Source organism: Equus caballus, chromosome 30 (genome assembly GCF_041296265.1).
Source record: "Equus caballus isolate H_3958 breed thoroughbred chromosome 30, TB-T2T, whole genome shotgun sequence".
Taxonomy (NCBI): Eukaryota; Metazoa; Chordata; class Mammalia; order Perissodactyla; family Equidae; genus Equus; species Equus caballus.
In genome coordinates this window covers 16,410,818-16,438,085 of record NC_091713.1, presented here as the reverse complement: position 1 = coordinate 16,438,085, position 27,268 = coordinate 16,410,818, and the positions used below count along the sequence as shown (strand labels likewise).

At 46.0% G+C, this 27,268-nt stretch overlaps 1 protein-coding gene across 2 annotated transcripts; it reads right to left on the bottom strand.

The window, feature by feature from the left end:
* Positions 1 to 592: 592 nt before the first annotated feature.
* On the bottom strand, positions 593 to 25,950 carry LBR (lamin B receptor). Of its 2 annotated transcripts, none has more exons than XM_023632705.2 (14): positions 25,795 to 25,950; positions 21,720 to 21,898; positions 19,841 to 20,044; positions 16,427 to 16,510; positions 15,989 to 16,181; positions 14,749 to 14,945; positions 13,086 to 13,140; positions 10,939 to 11,130; positions 9,916 to 10,019; positions 8,854 to 8,979; positions 5,303 to 5,471; positions 3,475 to 3,555; positions 3,259 to 3,381; positions 593 to 2,514 (listed from the first exon to the last, which is right to left on the bottom strand). In XM_023632705.2, the coding sequence occupies exons 2-14, from the start codon at positions 21,882 to 21,884 to the stop codon at positions 2,354 to 2,356; spliced, it is 1,854 nt and encodes a 617-aa protein (XP_023488473.1). In that variant the 5' UTR covers positions 21,885 to 21,898; positions 25,795 to 25,950; the 3' UTR covers positions 593 to 2,353. The 2 variants fall into 2 exon arrangements, with proteins under 2 accessions (XP_023488473.1, XP_005608040.1); XM_005607983.4 differs by lacking the exon at positions 25,795 to 25,950 and adding an exon at positions 25,090 to 25,528.
* Between the last annotated feature and the right edge of the window lie 1,318 nt (positions 25,951 to 27,268).

Here is a 27,268-nt window from a genome sequence, read left to right as displayed (position 1 = left end):
CATGACTTACTACAACAGTCCCTGATTATGGAGAATGCCAGCACACCAAGCCTTTCCTCCCAACAGTACAAAAGTAAAGATCCAGCTAAGAATCACACGATGTGATATTTTAACCTGCTTGTGTCGGGGCATATTCTGACACACCCACCCTGCGCTGCCGGTCACTCTGGGAAGCGATGCAGACATGAGTGTCCGACCTCATCTCGCTGACACACAAGTGCTGTCACACATACTGTCAAATGTACAGATGCTTTTGTGATTAATACAAATCCATCTGAAAGTCTTACTGAATCTACGATAGTTCTGATCATTTCTCTATTTTCTCAAACATCAAATGTTAAATACACAGCCATTATCTGTGATTTGGACCCTCAACTCACCCATTCCAGCTCTGACTACCGAGAGCCTTGACTCAAGCAGCGGTTGGCAGGCTCCGGGTTCGCCCTCGGATTCCCTGTGTCCAGGAGGATCCCAAACAAATGATCCTAAGAGAAAACCAAGTGTTGGGTGAGGGTGGTCATCTAAGGCCTCCTGTTTTGGCCCCAGTTATCCCAGAGTTACAGGCGAAAAAAAGAATGAGGCTCCAAAGTGATCCAGGCACCATCTTTTTATTTTCAACTTTATTTCCAACCCAAAACTTCATTATAAAACTTGTCACATAAACATGACAAAAACAAAATTAAAAACAAATGACAGTTGATATCCAGAAATTGCAGACCTGTGCTGCTAACAGGCTCTTTTTGCATTACTAGGAAAGAATTCAGTGTCCTTCTTCCTCCCCAAAGCTTCCTTGCTGAATCTAGTACAGGATATGGCAGGAGAAAAGCATCATAAAAACACTGCTTCTGTACATCAGAACTGATAAAACACAGTTTCACCAAAACCACATTCCAAGGTTCCAGATACAGAATGCTACAGTAAACCAAGTTCATGATCAGAGAACACACGTGACGCTACAGACACTTCAAACTGCAGCACAGCGAATGAACACTGCGCATCTCCATGGCTCATGCACAAAATGTGTCATTGAAAACCCACACACAATTCAACTTTGAATACAAAGTGAATTTGCCACTGTTCCATCATAGGACAAGTAATAATGAGACTCTCTATCAACCTAAGTAGAATTTAACAGCTACAGCTACCTTATGCACATCAACTAAACTAAAAGAGAAAAATGATTTTAAGCTATTCCCTTAAATTGTTTTTGGATGAACAGACTTCTAAAGATGAACAACACACTCGTTCAAAGGGAAGAGAGTTTTGCAAATATAAAGCATATACAAAACACAGTATAAACTGCATGAGCTAAACAGTAGCAAAAACACAGGTTAATTAAAAAAGTCAAAAACATACAAAAATATTAGCCTGAAATGGCAAATTTTCAAACATCAGTCTGTGTAAAAATGTTTAAATAAAGATGTTACTCCAAAAATATATATTTATTCTATTTTTTCTATTTGCAACAGTTTATAAAAGGCAAACAAACACCTGCAATTGAGGTAGCAAAGCCAAATTCACACACTTTGGATTAAAAAAACACCCTTCCTATGTTTTAAAAGCATCTTTTATACAATATTAAGTGAATTCTAATTGTTTCAAAATTTTTAATTCACATGTATTACTTTACAAAACTTAATTTAAAATACTGCAAATGTTTTTGTTAAAAAGATACTTAGTCCTGACAATTATTTCACATTCAAAATACTGTACAGAAAAATCTGAAGTCACCATATATTACATAAAAGCTACGTATTTACAGTTTCAAACATAGATTTAGAAGCTGAAGTTAAACAAACGACTGCTAGTGGTCTCCCCTCAACAGTGTCTGCTAAGAATCCTTCATCCTCCCCTTCACACAGAGCATTTAATGCAGGACCAGTTTTTACTTTCAAATCACATCACTAGTAAGTAATTTAAGGGGAAACAAATGAAAATTCTATTCTCTTACTGCAATAAAACAAATGTACTTTAAATGTAAAAGCCAACTGAGAAAACAAAAAAATCAAAATTGGAAAAGTAATCAAAAACCATAAACAACAATAGTATTCTTTTCAGTGCATTTATAAGACTGTTTTCTGTTTGCAGATTTTAAAGGACTGAAAACTTCCTATTAGAACACAAATTCTAACTTCTTTATATTTTTCATGTTAATTGCTATGATTTAATAAAAATAAACATGGCTTTACTAAAAGACTGACTATGTGGTTCTACAGTCCTAATTCAAAAAGAAAAGGAAACTTAAAGATCCTGTCAGTGCAACAACAGAAGGCTCGTTTGGGATTTTTTTTTCTTGTTTTTGCAAATGGAAGCCAGAAGTGCAGGAGCAGTTGGACGCCGGGCTGGGGCGGAGCTAGTAAATGTGCGGAAAGATGCGGTAGGGCACGCGCCGGCAGTACTTCTCCCAGGCCAGCCCGTACTTCTTCCTGCACTGGTGCTCGTCTCGGGCCTCTCGGTGGATCAGCAGCAAGGTGAAGTAGATCACATAGAAATAGGGCAGAATGTGATTAAAGCCTGGGGACCACAAGAGTAAATTCCATTAGGCACTTTTACCACTATACAATATTAAGTTTTCCCTGCCTTTCCCCAAATCCTCCAAAAATGACCCATAAGATTACTTCATTTTTCCCAATAATGGAGAAATCAACTAAACTGCTTCATAAAATCCTATCTGTATGTAGCAGAAGGTAGTATTTGAATTAAAAGCTACTCAGAGAAGAGCAGTTAATCCATTCTGACAATTCATCATCATCAGAACATCTGCCCTCATATTTAAGGCAAATCTCTCCCTTTCCCCCCTTAGGCCATCAGTGAAGAACCACCACCATTGCCACTGCCAGCTGGGCCACACCACGCTCCTTCCACACAAAATAGAACCATCTGGTCTTCTTCCTAACAATCGAAGTGTTTCAGAATTTATGTACTCTGAGTCCCGAATCAAAAGGTAAATTAATTTCCATCTGCAGTGCTTAGAAGAAAAGCTATCAGGCACAGTTTAAAACTAAAACTTTGCTTTTAGAAGTTTCGAGTACAAGTTGAGGCTCTATGAGTTCCTAGCTCCCCTGCGAAGCTGGATGATGGACGCTGCCTGTGCGAGAGCGGCGTCCAGAGCGGGGGCAGCTCCTGCCGCGGGCAGGCCGGCCTCTTAACGGGTAAGTCCCGGGCCCACACTGACTCAGCCACGCTGTCCCCGCAAAGGATGCATACAGCCTGGGGGCCAGAGACAGAGCCAAACTAGCACTCCCCTTAAATGCTTACCGCACGGCAGGGACCAGGCCAGCGCCATGACAAGATCGCCCAGGTAATTGGGGTGGCGGACAAAGCCCCACCATCCCGAGACGAGCAGACTCTTACCCGTGGAAGTATGAATGGTTTTCAAATCTAGGTAAAAATAAAAACACATTTTTAATGACCTCTAGACAGACAGAAAATCTTCATGTAATGTAAATAATATAAATATGAACCAATACTTACGTGCAAGCTTTGGATCAGTGGGATTTTTCCGGAACGCATTTTTCTGAGAATTTGCACATCGGAAGATTACATAGCCACAAACTGTAATTTTTTAAAAATTTCAAATGTTAATTTAGATATAATCTAACGTTTAAAAGCACTTGTAATTTCACTTAGAAATTATTTCTGTGCTCTGAAGAAATGTCCAAAGTAGGGGCCAGCCCGGTAGCACAGCAGTTAGGTTTGCACACTCCACTTTGGCGGCCCGGGGTTCACCAGTTCGGATTCTGGGCACGGAAATGGCACCACTCATCAGGCCATGCTAAGGCGGCGTCCCACATAAAGTAGAGAAAGATTGGCACAGATGTTAGCTCAGGGCCAATCTTCCTCAAGCAAAAAGAGGAGGATTGCCAGCAGATGTTAGCTCAGGACTAATCTTCCTCAAAAGACAGATAAATAAAATTTTAAAAAAAAACAAAGCAGAGAATAGTTTGATTTCTTAAGAGCAATTTAAAATCTCTCCATCTTGGAATGTCAAAAGATGATAGCTATCCTGAGATCTCACTCTCACAGTGTCTTCCCCAGCCACTTGGGGAATGAAGACCTTGAAGGCACAGCTAACAAACAGAGCTACATCGGTGAGTGAAATCTAACACAGCCCACAGTGCAACACAATCCACACTAGAGCTCAGTATAATCAAGAATACGGGATGTCTCCTCTGCTACTGATGATACCTACTGGCGCAGCACGAAGGCTTTATTAATAACAGTGCAGCTTAGCATCAGGACTGGAACCTCTTACACACAAATATAAGCTGAATCCCACTACAAACCTACAAGTTGGCAGCTTTATTTCAAATTCAAAATGTCATAGTTAATAGGCCCAGACATATTACTGTTAACTATTACATTGTCAGTCTTCAATAAAGTAGTAAGAATTCTTTTTTAGCTGAACTGTAAAATATACATACACTGTCTTGAATGACACACGGGCATGGTTGCACAGATAACCAAACCATCGATGAAATGAAATCTTAATTGTAACCAACAGCTGGAACTTCTTCTCTCACGGATACTAATTAGTGTAGCAAAACTAGCTGCATTTGAAGTTCACTGCCAATCCCCCTGCCCTCCCTCTGGCGGAGGTGTAATGACTGGTGCGACGAAGCAAAGCCGTCCTGAGCTAAGCTGTGAGGGCCCCCAATGGGCCTGGCTCCCCGACACGGTCCTCCTCGCTCCTTCCCGAACGCAGCTCCCACGCCCCCCACTCCACCTGAGCCACTCCCTCTGCCTGGCCTCTCTACCCCCGTCCCATGTTTACTCACTGGAATTCAGGTCGAACACTGTATGCTCCACTAAATTTACAGTAACATTCCCCAGAGAAGTGGAAGCTCCCCCCGTTTGCTCTGTACGTCCCTCTCACGGGCTCCCTCTCACGCCTCCCACCCGTGTCTGAGCGTCTTGTTTCTCCTGTTAGAACGTAAGCCCTGTGAAGGCAAGACCAATCTTCCTACTTTTTAAGGTGCCTCCCAGGAAAAGCAGGCCCTCAACAGAAAAAAATTAATCATTACTAAAACAATTAAGCTTAAAATTAATTTCTTAATTTAAATTAAGTTTATTAAATTTAAAAACAGAATGATGTTTAAAATTACCTTTTATAAAACTACTAAAGAACCTAGAAAACTACTAAAGAACCTAGATATGAAGCATCCCTTGCCTTTGTAAGATGCAAGAATCTCTTTATCTCTCATCCATCACAAATTACTCCAAACTTGAGCTAATGATGGCAATCTGGAAGGCGCCACCGAGCACAGCAGACCCAGTCATAACGTGTAACACAGAGACTCACGTTTCAGAGCAATAATCAGAGAAGCCACCGGCCACGACACTTCATTTGGATGCCCGACTAGATAAAAGGCTTGCAAGCTGTAGACAAAGGGAACCCACACTAAGTCTCCAAAGGCCAGCATGAACCCGAATCCGTCGTGGATGATGTCCATGGTCGTCAACACCGCTTCCTGTAAGGGTACGGGGGGAAGACCGAAGAAGACGTTTGGAGGAGAAAGGCTTCTATGTTTAAAGTATTCAAGTGAAGCACCAGTTTACAGTCAGATTCATAAAGGCCAGGGGAGGGTACACCAACCAAAATTTTTTTAAAGCAGGGGAGGGTATTCTGGTCCCCTGGGCGTGTGGCTGACACTAAGTCATTCGACTGACTTCAGCTCCAGTCACTCTGTGACCCCCAGACAGCAGATCTCTGAGTGCCTCCCCACCTCCGTGCCTCTGCCCAGGCTGCTCCCTGTGCCCGGATGCCCTTCTCCACCCTCAGCTTATGCCTCCCCGGAGCTGCCTTCCTGACCCCTCCCATCAGACGAGGGACCTCTCAGACTCGACCACCTGCCTATAGGCTGAAGCCAATGTGCGACTGTGCCATAGCTGTCAAAGTCACCCTGTCCCCACCAGACTAGGAGAGAAAAGCGGGGGCCACTGCTCCACATGCCACCCCGGCGCCTAGCACACTGCTCATCACACTGCCCATCACACCACCCTGCCACGGGGTGGGTACTCAGAGTGCTTCTGGTGAAGGGGTCATAAGAGCACCAGCCACCTGTTCCAATTCTTCGTGCACCGCTCTAATTTCGGATCCAAATCTGGCTTTTCACAGATTGTCCACACAAGAAAATAAGCTCCCGGCAACACGGGACACTGCCAGCTTCACTTCACACAGAGTTAATAAAATGAGAGCGCTCTCGGGGGTGTGGTGAGCAAGAGCAAGGAGCCAGACCCCCTCCAACCCGGACGCCTGCACACCAGACTCTGGACCGTGGAAAGGCTGCCGCGGCCAAGCCCCTGCAGGCCTGGCCGGCAGGTACGTCCACACTGCCTCCTCCCACCCGGCCGTGAAACTAGCCAGTCCCGGCTCTGCGCCTAGAATTGGCGCTCTAGGTCAAAGGAAAAGGGTGATACCTCCAAAGAGCAGTTTTTTCTAGAAAGCACGCAAAAAGACTATGGAACACAAAAATGGGTGTCACCAACTTTGGGCCCTCAGCTCCCTCTCCAGCCAAGAGCGCCTGTTCTTAGGCATGCGGGCTCTGCGGACCCGCACGGCTCCATAGGACGGCTCCACGGGACGCCCCAGCAGAGGCTCAGAGGAAGGGGCATTTATATCGAAATTCCTAGTCTCTGTTTCTTAGGTGTGGCACATTCCCCAAGGAGGCATTTCTATCAACCAACCTAACAGGAAAGGTATCAAGCATCTGCTAAGTGCCCAGCAGGTGCCAGATGCTGAAGAAAATCATAAAACAAAGTCTGTTTCTCGAGTAGCTTACTATGATCTGGCTGAGATGCTGATAACACACAGAGAAAATAACTTCCAGACTCCAATCCGCTCCCCTTGGGATTTTCTTAAAATTGCCTTAAGAAGGAAACATTTTCAGTTCTTTAACAGAAGTCAATGTTTGGCCAAATCTCTAGAAAATATGAATTTCTAAGCTACTTAAAAAGTGACTATCACTACATGACAGAAAGTTGGAAGGAAAAAACTAGAAGGAAGAATTACTAATACTCAAAAAGCTACCAGAAAGGAAGTTAAAAAAAATCTGAGGGGCCAGCCCGTGGCGCAGTGAGTGAAGTCAGCACACTCCACTTCGGCGGCCTGGGTTGGCGGGTTCAGATCTTGGACACGGACCTACACCACTCCTCAAGCTGTGTTGTGGTGGGGACCCACACACAAAATAGAGAAAGACTGGCACAGATATTAGCTCAGAGGGAATCTTCCTCACCAAAAAAGAAATCTCTGGGGTGATGAAGCAACAGTGAAAGACCCTTTGGCTTGCACAACGTAACCCACCTGCTACTTAGGAGATTATTGCATCACAGCAGAAAGACCTACACTGCCAATACTAAGTGCATTTACAAGAATTGGGTTTTTTAAAATTTCAAAAACATGTTTAATTCTGAGTAGACATGACTCCACCCCGGTCCCTGCCTCCCTTACACGAAGGGTACTCCATTTCTCCTGCTGTCCTCGAGGAAGATGACGCTCAGATGTGTGAGCGGACACCGCTTCATTAAAGGTCTACAAACGGCATCAGATCCACGGGGCTGGAGCAGCTCCTCAGACACTCAGCTGCACTGCCCCCTGGGATTCAAGTTCCCCACCCCATTGTCAACTAAACTCCTCTAATCAACCCTCACCCAGACTCTCTACTCCAGTTGACTCTGAGGTCTGTTTACCTCAAAAGGTCCTAATCCTCCCAAAAAGGAATACTACCAAAATATTGACACCAAGATTTCAAAGTCCTTTTAACAGAATACCCTCTATGGCCCTACACGCAAGGCCCAAATTAGGACCAGTCTCAGTGAGAGGTGGGGAGGGTAAGGTATTGATGACCAAATAATGCAGTTTTCAAAAACGCCCAGCACACGTGTACAACAAGGGATGGTAATTAGACTTTGGGTGTAAACATTATATATAGTCTATGCAGAAACCGAAATATAATGATATACACCTGAAATTTATATAACGTTATAAACCAATGTTACCTCAATAAAAACAACAACAAAAAACCCAGCTCAGACTCAAAGGAGAGGGACCTTCTCTCAAAACGTCACCAGACTGTCAGGAAACTTTGTTCTGGAGCATTACAAGGTAGGGTTGCCAATTTTGTTGTTAAAATTGAAAGACTCAACGTGGAATTTGGAGGAGATGATTTCAAAGATAGCAGTAAATATGATACAATAGTTACAAAATAGGCCTGAGGAAGAAATTGTTTTTAAAAAGAATATGTTTAATTGAGCCAGACAATTAGCAAAACGTTCACCAGTGTTCCAGGAGCAGGACACTCTGCTGACTCACCAACGTGTGAGAAAAGCCACCTGTCAGGGACTCAGCTTCATCGAAACTGGTTTCCTCAGTGTGTCATGATTTCTGATTTTATATCCACCTGATTAGAGCTATTCTTCATATTTTGAAATATCAACAATAAAACATCTCTCCCATTATTTAAGAACCAGCTGCTTGACAATCTAAAAATCACTATCCTATTTCAATGACAATCTGTCCATCCATTTTCATGTGATATAATAAAGAAATTTTATTTATATGAATCAGTCCACCCACAAAGCTAAGATCTACAGACGTTAACTATCTAGTATCTAAAAGAGCAGCTGATATAGACGGAAGTATCACCAAATTCACTGACACTCACCGTCTGTTAGCGCTCCCTGCATGTCAGCTCCAGCACCCCACGGACTGACCCCTCATCTAGTCCTCACGAGCCCCGGAGGCCATTGTACTCCCCTCACTCTGTGTAAGAAGCCGAGGCTGTGAGAGGTAGGGTCACTCACCCACCCTCAAAGCCATCTGCCTCCACGGCCTCTGCTCCTAAAATTATTTACCTCATTCCAGAGAGCGTCCACCACATATAAGAGCTGGAAACTGTTAACCAAAATCATTGCTAAGGATGGAGTGGCACGATTCTGTAACTTCATCTCAGCCAAAAGCATCACCAAGTTAACAACCACCTGCAATAAAGGGGGCAAGAACAGTCTGAGTAACCTCCCCAGGTACAGAGCAACTACCCAGGGGAGGACGGTACCTTCACAGCTGAGAAGGTTGCAGACACCACCTTCCATCAGCAATCGGTAAGATCAGTAATAAGACATTTCAACATCATGGATCCGTTGATATGACGCCTGAGAAGGACATCACATCATTTCTCTGATATTCTTGCCAAAAATGCATCATCACTCCAGTCATGAGAAAAGACTGGACTAAGCCAGATTAAAGGACCCTCTTACACAGTAACTGACCGTACTCCTCAAGCGTCAAGGTCATGAGAGACAAGGAAAGACTAAGCAGCTATTACAGACTAGAGGGGACTAAAGCAAAACAACAACCAAATGCATGTGGAAGCCTGTGGAGGATGCTGGAATAGAAAAAGGCCACAGTAGAAAAACGGGTGAAACTCCAACAAGGTGTGTGGATTTCGTTACTACTGTAGCAATGTTAATTTGCTGTTCTGGATAATGATACTATGGTTATGCCAGACGTGAACACTGGGGGAAGTGGGATGAGGGACATAACGGAACTCTTTCCTCTATTTTTGCAACCCTACTACAAGTCTAAAATTAGGTCCAATACTTTTTTTTAAAGGGGAGACAAATACATTTTTTCTCACATGAATTCATCTACCCTGTCACTTTCCTACATAAATATAAACTGACATAATTAAAATAAAACAAATGCTTTTAGTGTTTAATAACCTGTAACAGGAAATCTTAACCTTCTGGACGATACTTACAGTAAGAAAATATTTTAAGTACACAGATTTGTGGAAAGCTGTAACCATTCCTAAAACTATACCACCCACAGCTTACTTTAAAATTGTCGACAATTCTTTCTCAATGCAAATCGCATTTGTACTACTGAACTGAAATTAAAGGGAAAAAAAGACATACCCATCCAATCAATCCAGGGCGCAATTCACAAAAGTATTTGAGATCAAAAGTCCCAATCCGAGGATTTAATTCGCGGCCAATGAAGAAATCATAGATGGCGTTTCCTGAGGAGGGAAAAGTTCTTATCCCAACAGGATTCCAACCCAATTATAAGGCTTTAACATGCACTGTTGTCTACCACCTGGTCACAATTCAGTTGCCTCCAGGAGCCAGGCAGACAGCCAGTGAGGGGAGGCGTGGCAGTGAAAGTAAGAGGGACCAATGAGGACAGAGGTGCTGGGGACGCCAGCCATCTGGAAGCATCCATGATGCTACCAGATATGGGGCTCACGGGGCCAGACGCCCTGACTTTAAGGGAACTTAGAGGTTTATAATGTAGACTCACAATTTTTTAAAATAAGCAGCTTAATTTTGTTAAATGTTTAAATACTTTAGGTCAGAATCAACTAATTTGCAATCTCTGTTACTTTGCTATTGTGTTTTTGTTAAAGGAGTTTACTATTTGGGACAAAAAATATTTGTCATAGGGGTCAGCCCCGTGGCCAAGTGGTTAAGTCCATGCGCTCCACTTCAGATGCCGGGCACGGACATGGCAGCACTCATTAGGCCACAATGAAGCGGCATCCCACATGCCACAACCAGAGGAACCTACAACTAGAATATACAACTAAGTACTGGCGGGCTTTGGGGAGAAGAAGAAAAATAAAAAGATTGGCAACAGATGTTAGCTGAGGGCCAATCTTTAGAAAAAAAATATTTGTCATAAATTGTAATGCTACCAACATTACTAAAATGTTACTTAAGTTACTAAAATGTCTTACTGTCATCCAGTGACTGAAAAAGGAAGAGAAATGGAAGGTAGGAAGAAAAAATCAAATCAATTTTCTTCCTTTAAATCTTCCTTTACATTTTTTCTTCATCTTTTTATTTTTCCTTATTTCTTCTCATCTCTCATAAACTAAAGCTGGGAGAAAGCAATGTGCTGGAGCTGGCAGCCACGACAGCGCACTTCACTCGGCTCACCAGAGCTGGCAGGGGACAGCTCCTCCCGGGGCGCCTTCCGGGCCCGCACAGAGAGATAAACACTCAGGGCCACAGAGAAAACAGTGGCGGCCAGTGCGAACTGCAGGAAGTGCCTGTACACGTAATACAGCTCTACACCCCAGAAGACAGACGCTCCGACGACGGCCGACGTCAGGATGAAGGCGCAGAATCCTTAAGAAAGAGGCAAAAAGTTAGTGTTGACCAGGGTTCACATGAGACTTACACCATTAGGAAATAACACAGTGTTATTTTTTTAAATCTTAATTTCTATTTCAGGCTAAATACACACAAAAACAACAACCAGCAATGCCCATGAGGGGTAATCTTCAATAAAGATACCATCTCTCTCAAACAGTTTTTCAAATGTTCCATCTTCATGGTGAACAGTTATTGCCTGCTTTTAATTAAGAGAAAGCTAAAAAGCAGTGCACAGAAATTCACTATTCAAAAGCTAAACAGAACCCCACAATTCACATAATCCACACCCTCAGGCCCAAAGTCAAATGGCTAATTGTTAGCAGAGCTGGACCAAACACACACTTCCAAGTCTTTAGGGCAATCTTGGTAGTTAAAAAATTATAAATATTTTTACTTGAAATAACTTATCAATAATGGTTTCAAAAGATCCTGGTCAGATTCTACCACCCAGAATACAGATCTCAAGACCCTCAAAGGAGAGGCCACCATGTGAATGCCCCCGAGGCCGGGCAGGGACTGCAGGCATCCAGGTGAGGGGATGTCAGGTGGGGGCTGCTGGGCCCAGGGATGGTCACAGGAAATTCCACATTTAAAAGCACCCTGGGACGCGCTACAAGAGGGACCCGCGCTCGGAGCCAGGCCCGCTGAGGTCGACCCAGCAGAGAGAGGCCGCAAGGACTCTGCTCTTCCTTTCAGCTAGAGAGACAGTTCTGTTCTCAGGTGGTGAGTGCCTACAGGAGCCGTGTTCTGACTAAGACGTGAAATGATCTTCAGGTAAACAGTCAAACACAGAAAAGAGATGGCTGTTATTTACACAAGAATTCTAAAGTCAAAACTTCTGTTAAGTAAAATGGTCATCTCTACTTTATTACACATCTTCCACATATCAGGTTTACTCCAAAGAGTAACTTTCAACTTATCTTTTTAACATTCATTTAACTCTCATAAAATTTATGGATATTAAAGAAAAAGAAGGGCAGATAAAGCAGTTTCTTGCTCTCTACCTTTGTGAATTAAAAATCACCATTCAAGTTGTCTCAGGAATGTCCTTGGTTTATAATGGTAAAATCTCATAATACTAGAACCGAGTACTCAGAGGAGCAAATTTCAGAAAGAAGGATCAAGCGACCAGTCCAGCCTCGCCCACTTGCTCCGACAGCTTCGAGTCTCGGCACCGTGCTCAGCCTCTGGGTGTGCCAGCCCCTCAGAGGGAAGCGGAGACAGAAATCAAGACCACTGAGCAAAGAAGGACATCGGCCCCTAGGGAAGGCCACCAAACACGGATGTCAACAGCCCAGAAGACACAGAGAAAACCCAGACTCAGCCTCGCTGGAGTAGAGACGAGACAGACAGAGAAAGAGAGAGAGACTGATTCTAAATCTGGTTCCAGTGGCAAGGGATCTGGTAAAAGGGAACAAAGTATCTGACAGTACAACAAACGAGTGTGACGCACCCCGCATAGGTCAGGCCCTGAAGCCCAGCACAAAAGGCAGAGGGCACCTAAGATACTGCTGGCTTCCCTTTTAGAACTCAGCAGTGACTTCAGAGAGAGTGGATGCTGATAAGTCACCAAAAAAAAGTATCCAAAGTCAGAGAGGTAAGAAGTGATAGGATAAAAGGTCAAGAATGAAAATTTATAATGTAATTCCCAAGCAAAGGAAAACAGTCCACACAGACAAAGAAAGTTATTTCCATTAATGATAAATGCTACTGAGAAAACACAACTGGACGAAGAGGGACTGAGGGCTCTGTGACTTTACATGCACCATTTTTACAGGCTGGACGCACGTGTGAGCAGCTTATCTGCATGCCCTTCGGACTACTGAGAGAGAATTTACTATTCTACGGCTTGGACAGTTTAAAAAGTACAACACTCAAACGCTTAAGTCATCAAGTCATCAATTTGAGTCTTAAAAAATAAAAATCACCATTTAATCTATACTTGAGTCTTCTTCCATCAGCAAGAGGCATTCCTTCTACAACCTTAAAAGAAAAAAGATTTTTTTAATTTAAAATTTTAAAAAGTATAACACTTTACCATCCTATCAATGTCTTCTAAGATCACGCAAACTTCAACATGCCCAAGGAGGAAGATCACCTTTTAGTAGAGAAATTTAGTAACAAGTTTCAAAACCCTTCATGGCAAACCCTTTGATGAAGCAACTCCACCTTCAGGAATTCATCTTAAACGTAAATCTAGTCACCATTTCTCAGGGTAGCGTGACTACTGCCATAGCCACCCTGCCCCCACCACCCCACGTGCCACCGCAAGACTCAGTGTGCTTTACAAACCTCTGCATCCAGCTGACCACTAGCTCAAAAACCTGCAGTGACTTCCTACCTTACAAAATCCAACCATCTGGACCACTCACACACACCCCACAGAGAGGGGTTCCGGAAACACACGCCCGGACCGGACGAGTTAAGGTAAAAAGTCCTCCTGCCCAACGGCAGCCACATCTTCCTCCCCAAAATAACTATTCAGAAATGTTGCTATTCACTTTAAACTGTAAAATATTAATATGGTGTCATTTGCCTTGGGCTAAACTATAAACTACCCTTCATTAGCTACGAAAGGAAACCCAGGAGAAATGTAATACTCATTTGAGATCACAGGATTAGCAAAACCCCACAAGCTAATTTCAAAAGATCCTTATCTACTAAAAGTATCTAACAAACTCTGTGTTGGGTTTTAGTTTGTGACTATATATATGTGTGTACATATGTATATGAAAATTTTAACCATCAGAACTGCTTTTCTTAATAAATCTTACCTAGTTTGCACCAGCTCTACCTCAGTTAATGTGTGTCTGTGATTTTTACTGCACAGCCACATCATACTAACGCCTGAGGGTGCACCTCACTAGGGCAATAATGTCGTGGCGAGACTCCACAGTGTTGAAAGTCTGTGGCCCTATCCGCCGGTCACTGGCATTCGCCACTCCTAGGAAAACTGATCCTTCAGTTTACAGACAGATGGTGAACTTGCAAAGCCCTAAGAATAAGATCTTTAAATGCATCATTTATTGCTTAGGGAATCTCGTGTTCCTTTAAACCTATCCAAGTAAAGCATTCTACTAAAAGAAGAAAAAACTACACTTAGCAACGAGGACAAATTTTAAAGACATTGCATGAGTTGGAAAAGAGCATAAATGCCTCCGACAACAAATTTCTGAAAGAGATGAAATTTAGAAACTCACCATAATAAAAAAAGTAAAAGATACAAACTAAAGTCCATTGAGCTCAGTAGCTTATCAATTAATTGATCATTTAAAATCGGGCATCTGAAATAACATCTACTGAGGGGAATTTTTTTCAGCAGCCTCTACCATTGGTCAAGCTATTTTGCAAAACAGCTTATTCTTTTCTATTTGGTTTGGAAAGTTACACAAGGAACCTCAAACAGGTTTTCAAAGTTCTTCTTAATCAACAAGCGTTACCGGATCCAAAAGGAGAGGCTTAACAAAGTGAGTTGAGCAGTTATGAGCAAAGACGGCTTTCAACCTCAAAACTCCTGTAAACCTCTTTACATAAACATGCGAGAGAGGGGAGGAAATCCCATAATACTCTGCCCTACCAACAAAAACGTACCTTCCCAACTGGCAGCAAGTGGAACAGAGTCTGCAGAAGAAACCAGAGGAGGTAGACCCCGAACACTCTGGTTTCCCACAAGTCACGCAAGGCTGGCAGAGGAGGCGGGAAGTTCAGAAGACTGGGCTCCCTCTGTTGACACATCAACAGCAACAGGAAGAGGAAGGGAGGCAGGCCGAGCATGATGAGAAATGCACCTGCGACAACGAGTGGACATTCGAGGCTCAAGATCCAATCCAGTCTATTTATCTTTTTCAAGAATCATCTGGGCTTTTTTAAGGTCAGTGCTGCAGTCTGGCTAGCTGTTTGAAACCACTGTCTGACATCCCAACAAAAAGTCCTAATCTCCACCTGTCACGTCCAGTGGCCAAGCAACCACAGGCATGACAGTAGTGACACAGCTGATGTCCAGCACTGAGCAGCTACACTCCACCTCGGAAACCAAGCTCTGAAACGTTTAACATCCCACGACTGTGGGAGCAGACATGTGGAAACTCCAGCAAACTGAAGATCAGAACATCTCAAACATCTCAGCCTGATCTTAGAAAACAAAAATCTTTATATCCCTCAGTTTCTAACAATTAAAATAACATCACAGTCGTGTAACTTGGGCACAGATTTTAAGTGATGCTGGACACCAGCTAGCCAATGGTTATAATTTACAAAACACAAGGCAAGGAAGCCATGCAGGACTTTTAACCATTTGGCCAAGAAGTGTTTTCTTTTACTACCACATAAGATTTCAACAGTCCCACTCACTTAATAACTCGGAGCCTCTGAGCACTTCAGGTCCCTGACCCTGATCATCAGCTGCCCAGAAGGCAGGGTCACACCAGGACCCCACCACGTGCATGCGGCTTCTTCCCACGGCTACTGCCGAGCCAGGCCCTGCCCCTCAGGTCTGAGCGTCAGCAGAGCGCCCTGTCCCTAACCCTTCACCGTCCTCCCAAATGCAACTTCACACCAACCTTCCTTTCTCGCTTCTTCACACTTCTTTGCTCAAAACCGACTAACAGATTGCTAAAAGTCTTAAACATAGCCATGAGAGCACCCTTTCTACTCTATGAAAATCCTCAAAACACTCCCCGCTCAGGCCTTCACACCTGCTGTTCCTTCTGTGGAAGGCTCCTCCTCAGGCCCCCACGGGGCCCGCTGCAGGTTTCCGCAGGGAAAAGCCCTTCCTGGTCACCCCACAGCGACAGCACTCGCCCCGCCGCCCCAGCCGCGGTCTGCCGCCTACCAGGTGCTCCTCCGAACTCCCAGTCCTTCGTCCGTGTGCCTGTCACCTCACCAGTTCTCGCCAATGGAGGGGCTTTTGTAACTATTTTTTCTTCCTTAGAATCGATTTCTGTTAATTTGATCTCTTCTCTTCTGGGACGAAGGCTATACTGTGTAGATACATAGCTACTTTCTTGTGGCAAATGAAATTTTTCCTAATTAAACAAGAAAAAGTATTAAATATGTGTAGTCAATAACTACCATTAACGCTATCACATTAGCATCTTAATACAGCTGTACACTAATAAGAATAAATTTGTTCAATTACACTCAGTCTTAATTTAAGGACAGAACTTTAGAAAAGATTGCAAGAAGTCAGTATGGTTTTCCAGGTGCTTCTCTAGAGAAAGTCGCTTTAACAAAGGAAGAAATCCCCGAGGTGACAATGCACCCTTCACACCTGCGTGCTCTTGAGCGGGATGTCGTTCCTCTCCAGATGCTCCGGCTCCCCATTGTATCTGCTGATGCTGTTTCCAAATGGCTTCTAAATTGAAGAACATAAAACACTGAACTATAAGAATCGTAATTTATTAAAAAGGGAGATGATGGTAAAATTTACTATCGTGAAATCAAGCAATAAAACAAACCAAAGATGTTCACAGCCTTAATTTTGAAGAATTTCAGCCTACTTTTGTTAAAAATGAAACAGGATAAAATTGAGTAAAGTGTCCAAATCCTCAAAAGATAGGATCTTATGGTACATATTTCTACATAAGATCTTTCATCTTTTAAACAAAATTAGACTGTTATCACTTCATCGTTCAATAACAGATGTTCTAATAATATTTGCTATGAGAGGTAGATAAGTAAAAATTGGTAAACTAGTTCATTAATTGGTTAAAAAAAGAGAGGAAAAGGGGCCGGCCCAGTGGTGTGGTGGTGAAGTTTGCGTGCTCCACTCCAGCAGCCCGGGGTCTGCAGGTTTGGATCCCAGGCGACAACCTACACACCACTCATCAGCCAAGCTGTGGCAGCATCCCACATACAAAACAGAGGAACACTGGCACAGAGTTAGCTCAGGGCCAATCTTCCTCATACAAAAAAAAAAAGAGGAAAAGGGCCTCCTCCCCGCCCTGTGGCCTCGTGCTTAAGTTTGGCACATTCTGCTTCAGCAGCCTGGGTTCAAGGGTTCAGATCCTGGGTGCAGACCTATACTACTCATCAGCCATGCTGTGGCAGTGACCCACATACAAAACAGAGGAACACCGGCACAGAGTTAGCTCAGGGCATGTCTTCCTCAAGCAAAAAAAGAGGAAGATTGGCAACAGATGTTAGCCCATGGCAAAACTTCCTCAGCATAAGAAAAAAAGAGAGAGAGGAAATGACATTCACCACCTGAAAATAGCCAATAATGGGAAATTAAGAAATCCTGGGTACGTATGGAGTATTACTGCCAGCCCTGGTGGTCCAGTGGTTAAGATTCAGCGCTCTCACCGCCGTGGCCTGAGTTCATTTCCTGTAGGGAACCACCGCACCCATCTGTCGGTTGTCATACTGTGGCAGCTGTGTTGTTGTGATGCTGAAAGCTATGCCACCAAGATTTCAAACACCAGCAGGATGACCCACGCTGGACAGGTTTCAGCGGAGCTTCTAGACTAAGACAAACTAGGAAGAAGGACCTGGCCACTCACTTTGAAAAAACTGGCCATGAAAACTCTGTGAATAGCAGTGGGACACTGCCTAATATAGTGCTGGGGGGGAGAGGATGGCACAAAAGACCGGGCACATTCCGCTCTGCTGTCCACAGGGGCGCCAGGAGTCGGAATCCACTCCACAGCACTAACCACAATGGAGTAGTACTAGTGGCCTCCAAACTGCCTATTTTCTGAATTGCATGCTGCCTGGCTTTTATTTAACCTTAAATTTTCCCTCCCTACGTCCCTTTTCTTGACTCAATCTCTTTCCTCGTGCTCGCTTTCTTCAAGCAGTGGAGGGAATTTCTCATCAGACTGTACAAGCGCAGTGCTTTAACTTGCAAAGGCTTTCCGACAGTGCATGGCTAACTCTGTAACTCTGCTCCTTTAAAGTCACCGACAAATTCTAACACTAACACACCGAGAGGGGGAAAACACATCAAAAATGCAAGCATACCCTTTGGGAGGCCAGCTGGCAGAAGACAGCATTAACATAGTCTCAAGTTCTAGTTCAAGGTCTACCTGAGCAGTGATAACATTCAACATATACTAAGTTTACCAAAGTGCCAATGAGCCACTTGGCAGCAGACGGGCCAGGTAAATACTATACTCTCCGTTTTTCAAACGTCCGACATAATCTACGGTAACCACAAATGTAGTTCTGAACACCGCTAATCAGGCCATCCCAAACTTTGCTGATCGCAAACCAACAAAATATTGACACAGTGAGGCAACTTACTGCAAAAGACCACACTTAGGGGTCGAAAGAACAGAGACAACGTGATGGTCACAGCTACACGCAGCATAAGCACATTCTTTCCCACGTACCCGCCACTCTCAACTCCACAGTGGGGACACGGGCGAGCCAGCGCTCTACTGGGGAGGAGCAAAGCCAGGCTGTGGCTCTTGGGTCACCAGGAGCACAGGAAGGTTACACCGTAAAAATATAAGGGTCACTAAATGCTCAAAATGAAAATGTGACAGGAAGCAGCATCTGTTCCATCACCCGGGTCACCTGATGGCAACGAGCCACTAAGAGACAGTCAGAATGTTCAAACTCCCCAGTAACTATCAAAATGCAAGTTAAAACAGTGAGTGGAAAATCTTTGACAATCATATTGACCAAAAAAAAAAAAAAAAATCAGCATTAGAACACTCAGAATGAGAAAATGGGCATTCCCACGCTGCCGATGCTGGGACCAACTTTCCCGGAGCTGTTTGGCGCCATGTACGGAGACCGCTAAGCTGCTCCGCCCACCCAGCCCAGCAGCTCCACTCGAAAGAATTTACCCCAAGAAGTGTCAGATCGTCTGAGATTGTTTCCAAGAGGGAAAATGTAGAAACAGAAAAACCTAAATGTCTATCAATAAGGAGGCTGATTTTAACAATTATGTTACGTCTATACAATTGATGGTCTATATCCAAACAATACCATACAACAAAAATGATGTAGAAAAACAGAACGCAGAAGGCCAGTCCCAATATTTTAAATGTAAAACTCCAACAGTATGTACACAATCCAGTCTTTTAAAGTTATTAAAAGTCTGTGTGCATTTTATTCAGAAAAAAGGTAATACTAAGTGAACAGAATAAAAGATGACCTTTAGTCAATTCCTTTTTTAAAAGAATAGTTTCCACTCTGCCCACCATCTAAAATAGTCCTTGCGCGAGGTCCTACAGGCTCCTTCCTACACCCGGATCTTTCCAACCTGGAGCTTTGAAAGCAATTCCGTTAAAATGACCAGCTTTGAAGAGGGAAAGTGACCAAGTATAATGATGCTAAGAGAGCAAGAATATGTTTTTATAACATAGAGTTCTGTGTCATCATTTTATACAAGAACTTACACACTATAAAAACTTTTTCAGTTCAACCTACAATCTACATCTATTTCAAATTTAAACACTGCTTTTTCTTAAACCACGATATTAAAGAGCACTCTCATAACTTAAGATCATTGTTTTTCATTGGTATTTAAAAGCATTTAAAAGCATTTCCATTCTTCCAAACATTCATTTTTATCTCATCTCCCAAAGTCATCACCTTAGATTTGATGTTTCACTGACATTTTAATATTTTAACTGCAGGTAATTTGAGCACACAGACATAAAGTGGAAGACTGTGTTTTGGCAGACTAAACACTGAGTAAGGATAAAGATCCCCCAAATACGCGTACACGTACCAATACCAGTGGTGTCAGTTTGACTTCCAACACTTCCTTCCTCATTTCCTTCACGCTGGCCTGGTGCGAAGCAGAGGCGGACCGGCGGGAACCTTTAGGAAGTCGGCCAGGCGACCGGGAGCGCGACCTCGACCTGCTCCCTCGCCGTCTGGAGGGAGAACTGGAAGTTGAGCCACTTTTCCTTTGCCTAAAGGAAGTTAAAGGCTAGAGAGGGAGGAGAAGGCAAAGAGCTTTACCCCAAGTCGTAACACATGCAGGCAGACCCGAACTGGAAGAGGGGCGCAAAGGCAGTAACTGGTACCGTTAACTCTAAAACCATCACGGGAAATCATGGCTCTGAGAAGGGGTCGGATGAGGCCAGTGACAAACACTGCAACAACAAGCCATCTCTCACGAGGCAAACGCAGCCTTTCCACTCCCCAGTCTTTTCTGAAGGTATTGCCATGAAATCAGTGTGTCTAAACCAATTAGCTGTACATTTTCCCAATAACGTATCCAAGGAGAGTTATAACTATGATTAAAACTGAGATCATGGGACAAAAGAAATTAGCACACAGACACTAACAGGAAACTAGTCCCACAGTTTCTCTCTGAACAACACGCACAGGGAGATTCGGAAAACGAGCACAAGCTGGGACGACTGAGCAGCGTTTTACCTGCCGTGCCCACTCCCAACCACTCCTCCCAGGGTCTCCAGGGACTTCAACCCGCAGAAGGCAAACCACACCCCAGCCAGGTCCTTCCCACCCGTTCTTGGGCAGCCCAGGAGCTAAGCATGGCTTTACATTTTTTAAATGATTGCAAACAAAACCAAAAGAAGAATGAAACTTCATGACACCTGAGAATTAGCTGAAATTCAAATTTCACTGTCCACAAATAAAGTTTTATTGGCACACAGCCATGTCCACTCGCCTCCAGGCTGCCCAGAGCTGCACTCCGCGGCGGAAACCACATGGTCCATAGAGCCTAAAACATTTCCTGTCTGTCCCTTTACTCAAAAATTCTGCCAACCCCTGGTCTAGGGCACTCAACTGTGGTTCACAGGCTACGGGTTCAAGAACTGTTCATTATTGATGTGCAAGAAGGAATGAAATTGAGAATAGGTCAGTAGAAATTTTTATCGCATTTCAACAAAGTAATTTTATGTCTGTTGGATCTGGTCATAAAAAGTCAGGCCTTTTCCTTCGTATGTGTTCCTTTGCATTTGTCTACTGACTCATTTTATGCTATTTTACGTAAGTGCTTGAATACCATGGATCAGACATTTTAAAGCTCAGACCCTCCCCAGATGAGCCAAGAAGCCCTGGGCCAGACTCAAGTCTAACTGATGCCACTTCCCTGATTAAATCGTCAGGGCTCGGGATGAAGCCCACACTGCTCCAGGTCTGGCTCCTGTTTAACCCTCCGCTGACCCTCGCCCACCAGGCCCTTCCAGTACTTGGGGGTCCACATGCCCCTACCCCAAGCCTTTGGCAGGCTGCCCTCTGATGAAGACACTCCCTCCACCCCTGAGTTTTCCCCACTTGGTCTCAGCCCCCAGCTCAGGTGTCACCAGCTCTGAGAGCCTTTCCTGGAACCCAGGGCCCCTCCCTCACCTCCACATGCTCCGCCAGCAGCCCAGTAAACCCTGTCGCAGAATGCATTCAACCAGGGAGATGAGCACTGTAAGCACCTGTCCCCCCAGCACACTGAGGGCCCCTCGGGAACAGGGCGCTGTCCCTCATGCACTCCCAGAGCCCAGAACAGTGTCTGACCCAAAGCAGGAACGCGCCCCTGCGCCTCCAAACAGTCAGAACTCACGGCTCGAAGCTTAAAAGCCACACCGACAGTCGTCTCCCGCTCCTCACAGACACATCTGGCAAACCACAGGAGCGCTTACCTTGATGTCACTCTCTTTCAGCTCAAGTTCGGTTCCATCTTTGTATTTGACCGTGTAAAGCTGGGAGCTGCTGTCATGGCTCAGAATTTCTACTTCAAAATAAAGTGAGCTCCCGGGCCACCGACCTCTCACCAGCTCCCCATCGGCGAATTTCCTACTTGGCATTTTCAAAAATGAGTCTGAGGAGTTTTAAAGAAAAGAAATGGAGTCAATGCATATATACTGATGTTTGTCTTTTTTCACAGATTGAACGTTAACATACAACTTTCCGAAATTTTTAAGTGGTCAAACTTTTAGGGCCATAAAGGCCTCTGGAGGAGAGAGTGCACAACCCCGTACTTTAAAGGTGAGGAAACTGAAGCTTAAAGATGTTAACTGCTTTGTCCACGGGCATAAGAATACACGGCATGCAGTGGCAGAGTTAGGGCCACACAGAGGCTGCCCCTTCCGCTCCGTCCTGTCTCGTCCGCAATCACTTTACACGGGACGACTCCGCCACTGGGGTACACAGAAGTGACACTAGAATGAACTAGGACAACACGTCAAGCCAGCAGATGGTTTGCACTATGCACAATGTTACCCACCTACAATGACAATATTTCTTTAAACAAGGCACAATCTCACAAAGGACACATTTTCTGATTTATAAACTTGCATATAGTCTTACAAAGCCTTTAAAAATGTATTTAATTTTTAACAAGTTACCACCTTTCTTAGAAACAGTAAACTCTATGAAACAGACTGTCAGGGAAAATCAAGGATATATAATTAACGTTACTATAACTCACCAGAGGAGAAAAATAATCCCAAATCTACAACGAATAGCAAATTTGGGGTTCTTTCACAAAGCTTTCAAGTCTTACAGCCAAAATCCCAAAGGCGTCCAAGTAACTCTGCCGACCACACACCTGGGCCAGCACGTCCCCCTGGCCTTCATCTGGCCTGTCACTCTCAAGCCACAGCAAACATCAACGCCCAGTTATCACATTCTTTCCCATACACGGCCCACGAAGCCTTGTATAAACAACACCCTAAGAAGCGACAGCAATCTGCACGAACTGCCACTGACTAAGGCCTGTCTGCCACCCTTTTTTCAAACATCAACTGACTGCAGGGTCTCCCAGCTCTTTGGTAGTAACGGTCCCCCCCACCAGCAGATCCACATTTCCACACCACAAAACCAGCGCCTCTGACCTCTCCCACACCACCCGAACGCGCCGGGCCGCATCTAAGCAGCAGGTGGCATGACAGAAAAATCTCTCCTAAGGCACTTTCATCTCACCAGCTAAGCAATTCCCGATAACAAACAGACATTCCTCCCCCGGCCCCTGTCAAGAGCTGAGTCTACAACAACATTCAAGAACTTCCAAAGACGCGGAGTGAAGAACGGAGAAAGTTACATTCCCACACCCTCCTGAGAAAACTTTCCTAAGCACCACATTTCTTCACAGATAATCGCCTGAGAGAGCACTTAACAAGCTGGCTTTCTCCATGACACCCAGCCGAGATGGCATCCCGAGATAGCATCCGTCGGGGTAATGAATGGGTCTGGGTGGGGAGCAGCAGGGAGAGGAGCCCCGAGGCTCTGGGGATGAAATCACACCCGGCTGAGGAGTCACCTGAGGGGCGCTTGGAAGCAGGGGACAGTGGACACCTTGGGACTCGGACGAGGGGCACAAAAAAGGAAGGTGACAACAGCAAGCTTTGCCTATTTCAACATTCAGCCGCAAGCCTCCGAGTACCAAGAAAGAGGAAGGAAACGTGCCTTCCCTTCTCTCTCCTCTCGTGCCCTCTCCTCCTGGACCCCCGAAAATCAAACCACTGTTAGCACTAGTTCTATGACCCTGGTCAACCGGGTTGGAAGAGGACAATGATATCTTTCTACAGGAAGATGCCATTCAAGTTTCCAACAACTCTTTATAAACTTTTGAAACACAGTCCCTCAGGCTTTTAGGGGCCACCTGGATTTTTCAAAAGGCCTTTGTGCCAAAAATTCTGTACCTTTCTGAAAATTTGTTTACTGGCATCGTTCCATTGCGCCTATCACACACCACATGCATAGATCTGTGCAATACTGGACACAGGTCAACGCCAAAGAGCTTTTCTGTTACCAACTAAATATCTGGGGCTAAACAAATTAAGACATCTGGTGGATCTCTGTTAGGTCGCTAAGCTTAATCTTTTGAAAAAAGTTAAGAATGGGGACTTGATAGCAATCTTTCATAGGGTGGTTAAAAAAGAAAAAAGGAACACACCAGCACTCTCCTTAAGAGACCTCTACCTTATATACAAATGTTCCAAAGGATGAAACCAGCAACATTACGCGCACTCCCACTTTGCACAAGACCCACACACCATTGTCACACATGACAAAGCCGTGTAATCGCATCTTGATATAATCTCCTGCACAAGTGAATTAGCCAGGATAGCACAGAAGAGCCCACGACATCTGTGCCTGTCATCATACACCCCTAATGGAGTCCCGAGACTCAGGGACAGGCTTCCCTTACAAGGGGTGTTTGGGCCAAGTGTGTTTGTAAAGAAAAATTTTGTTTACTGAACACAATGTCCTCATTCCTCATAAGCAGTGGAAACATGGGGACCCTTTTTTCGATTAAGCCACATGCTTGCTAACTTCAGTGTCAACTGGCACTGGAATCCGCACACGTTTTGGCTCCAATATGTTACTATTTACCAGCACAACAGACTGCGGCTATTCCCTGCTGCTTGCGGGGTTACAAGGGTCTTTGGTCCAAAGGAGGCGGCGAAAGGGAAGCTCAAATGAAGACTGACAGCTTCCCCCTTCAGCACCTGAGCCCAAGGCTGGCCTACTGGGCAAAACGCAAACAGCAACCCCTGGCCTTGTCCCGTGCCCCTGCCGCAGGATGCAAAAAAACCGCCACCTTCCGGGCGCCAGAGGCCAAGGGGACCGACTTTTCCCCAAAGTAACACAAACACCTTAAGGGAACCATCATTCGCCTCCTACTCCCACTTTGCCCTCCTCCCCAGACAGCGCTCAGAACTAAACTTACGCTGGACCTGCCGCCCAGCCTCCGGGAGGGCCCCGGCTCTCCTCCGCAGCCCCCATCCTCTCCTTCACAGCAGCTGCTACAAAGCGTAACCACAGATTTACACGTGTCCATCTGCAAGGTCCCCGAGGGCTGGCCCGCCAGCGCGGCTCTGGCCCGGTGCATGCATCACACAGCGGTGAGCCAGCACACTCGCTCCGGCGAGACCCCTCCGATCGCCCGCGCGCTGCCCCGTGTATCCACGGCACGGTTCCGCCATCCACAGCCTGCCCTCCCCACTAGACCGCGCAATCATTCTGGCGCAGCGCCTGGAACCCGGCCCTCTGCAATCAAGCGCTTACTAAGTGCCCCTTGAGACCGCTGGAGGGTGTCATTACGAAGAATTTTTTTTTAAGTCTTTAAAAGGTTGTCAAACAGGACCGAGCTTTCGCAGGCGTACGCAAACCTGCCCATCTGTTTTTGGACGTGCGGAAGCCCCGGCGGAGGGAACGCAGCCCGTGCAGGCGAGCAGCCCTGCAGTCCGCGCTGCACAGCCACCAAGCAAGCAGGCTGCGACCCTCACGGCCGGTGACGCGCGGGCGCGGTCAAGTCAGCCCTGCACCCCACTTCCCCGTCCGCCCGGCTGCCGCGCCTTTCCTGCCTCCCCACGGCCGGGACCCGCTAATCTGTCAAAACGGCGCTCGGGGCGGGCCTGGGAGGGCGGGCGCCGCAGGGCGGGGACACAGGGGCCGGGCAGGGTCACTGGCCCGCAAATCCGCCCCGGCCAACATCATCTTACCCCGACGCGCGCGTCCAAAATGGAGGGAAACGTGCGCAATTTAAACCCGCAGCTGCATTTCCGCAGCGGGCCGGCCGGGCGCGCTCGAGCTCGCCGGCCGCCGCCCCGATCGACCCGGAGGAAGGGCGGGCGAGGCCGCGGCGTCAGGCCCGGCGCCCAGGGTCCGGGGTCCCCGGCCCGCCTGCAGCGCCCGGCCCGCGGGCCTCCCCCAGCCCCGGGCCCTCGGAGTCTGCGCCGCGGGGAGCGGCCCGGGGCTGCGAGCGCTCACCTGCGCCGGGCTCCGGCGGGAACACGAACGGCTCCGGGACGGGCGCCGAGCAGCACCCCGGCGGCGGTTCCGCGCGCGCGACGCTGCCCGCCGAGCTCTCGCGCTCTCGCGCCCCGCGGCCCCGCGCCCCGGAGCGCGCCGCCAGGCCCCGCCCCCCACGCTAGCCCCGCCCCCAGCGGGGCCTCCCAGGGCTCCCATTGGTCCCCCTTCCTTTTGAATCGTCCCTGGCGCTGTCGATTGGTCGCACGGGGTGGCGCGTCCGCCCCGCCCCGCGGCCGAGCTGGCCAGCCGGGGCACCGAGGTCGGAGGGCCGGCGGCTCGTGGGGCGCGGCGGCGTCTATTCGCCCCGGTCTTATCTCGGCCGCCCAGGCGCCCGCGGCCCGCGCGCTCCCGCCCTTCCCCTCCCTGCGCCCGCTGCTCGCCTGGCGATGCGCGGCGGAGAGTTTGGGGTGCCAGGGGGCTTGGCGAAAGAGATAATGAAAAGCTACAAAGAAAATAATAAATTCGCATCGTGCTAACTAAAGATCAGCCGTCCGAGGCCGAAGATGGTACTTGCTGAAACACTATTAGTGCTCTCCTGACCGTGTTAAAATCTTCCAGAAGCCTCCGGGCCAAGCAGTGGCTCTGAAGGCGATCAGGGGCTCCTTTGTCTTGGCGGTGGCTGCGCCTGGGTAGAAACTGACCTGGACCACAGCTTGAGGCCAGTGGGCGGAGCGGGTGGTAAAGGATGTCCAAGGGTCCCTACAGCTCGCAGGGTTCCTAGGATGACTGGTTTAAGGAGCGGGGTTAATATTAAGAGGAGGTCCTCCCGAGATAGGCTAGAAAATAGTAACGTGCGGCATAGAACAGAAAATTCTCTGCCTTACACACTGAGATACAAATTAACCTGTAGCCCACGAGTCTTGTTTCAATCTGTCTCCAAAATGCTGAATCATTACATTGTTAACTCCGATTCTGCTATGGATCCTAAACCTTTTTTCTCTCCAGTTATCATTATTGGTTAGTTGGCTTCCTTCCTTTGAGGTCGAGAGTTTAAAGCAGTCCATTGAAATTCCCCATTTTGCAGTGTGGTTTTAATCAAAGTATTTCTTAACCTGACTACTAGTTAACCTAACTTACTAGGTAAATTTAAGTGAATTTCTTTTTTGGAAGCACTATCCTTTAAATTATAATAATAAATAGGCTGTTTCCTTTAGAGCCCAGCTTCAGGCACAAGAGCTCTCATTTTCTCGGTTATAACTACAAAACATTCAGGGTTACTACTTTAAAAAAAAAAAGCTGATACATTGAGCTATTGCCATCATTAACATCATTCACATGATGAGTTCATCAGAGCCTTTCCCGAGAACCAGTTCTGACGTCCAATTATCATTGTCATCAAACTTGCCCTGGGTGGAAATCTGAGCTACAGAAATGCACACTGCACTTCGAAGTCAGAAAACCTGTGTGATTTTTGGCAAAGCCCTAAGCCTGA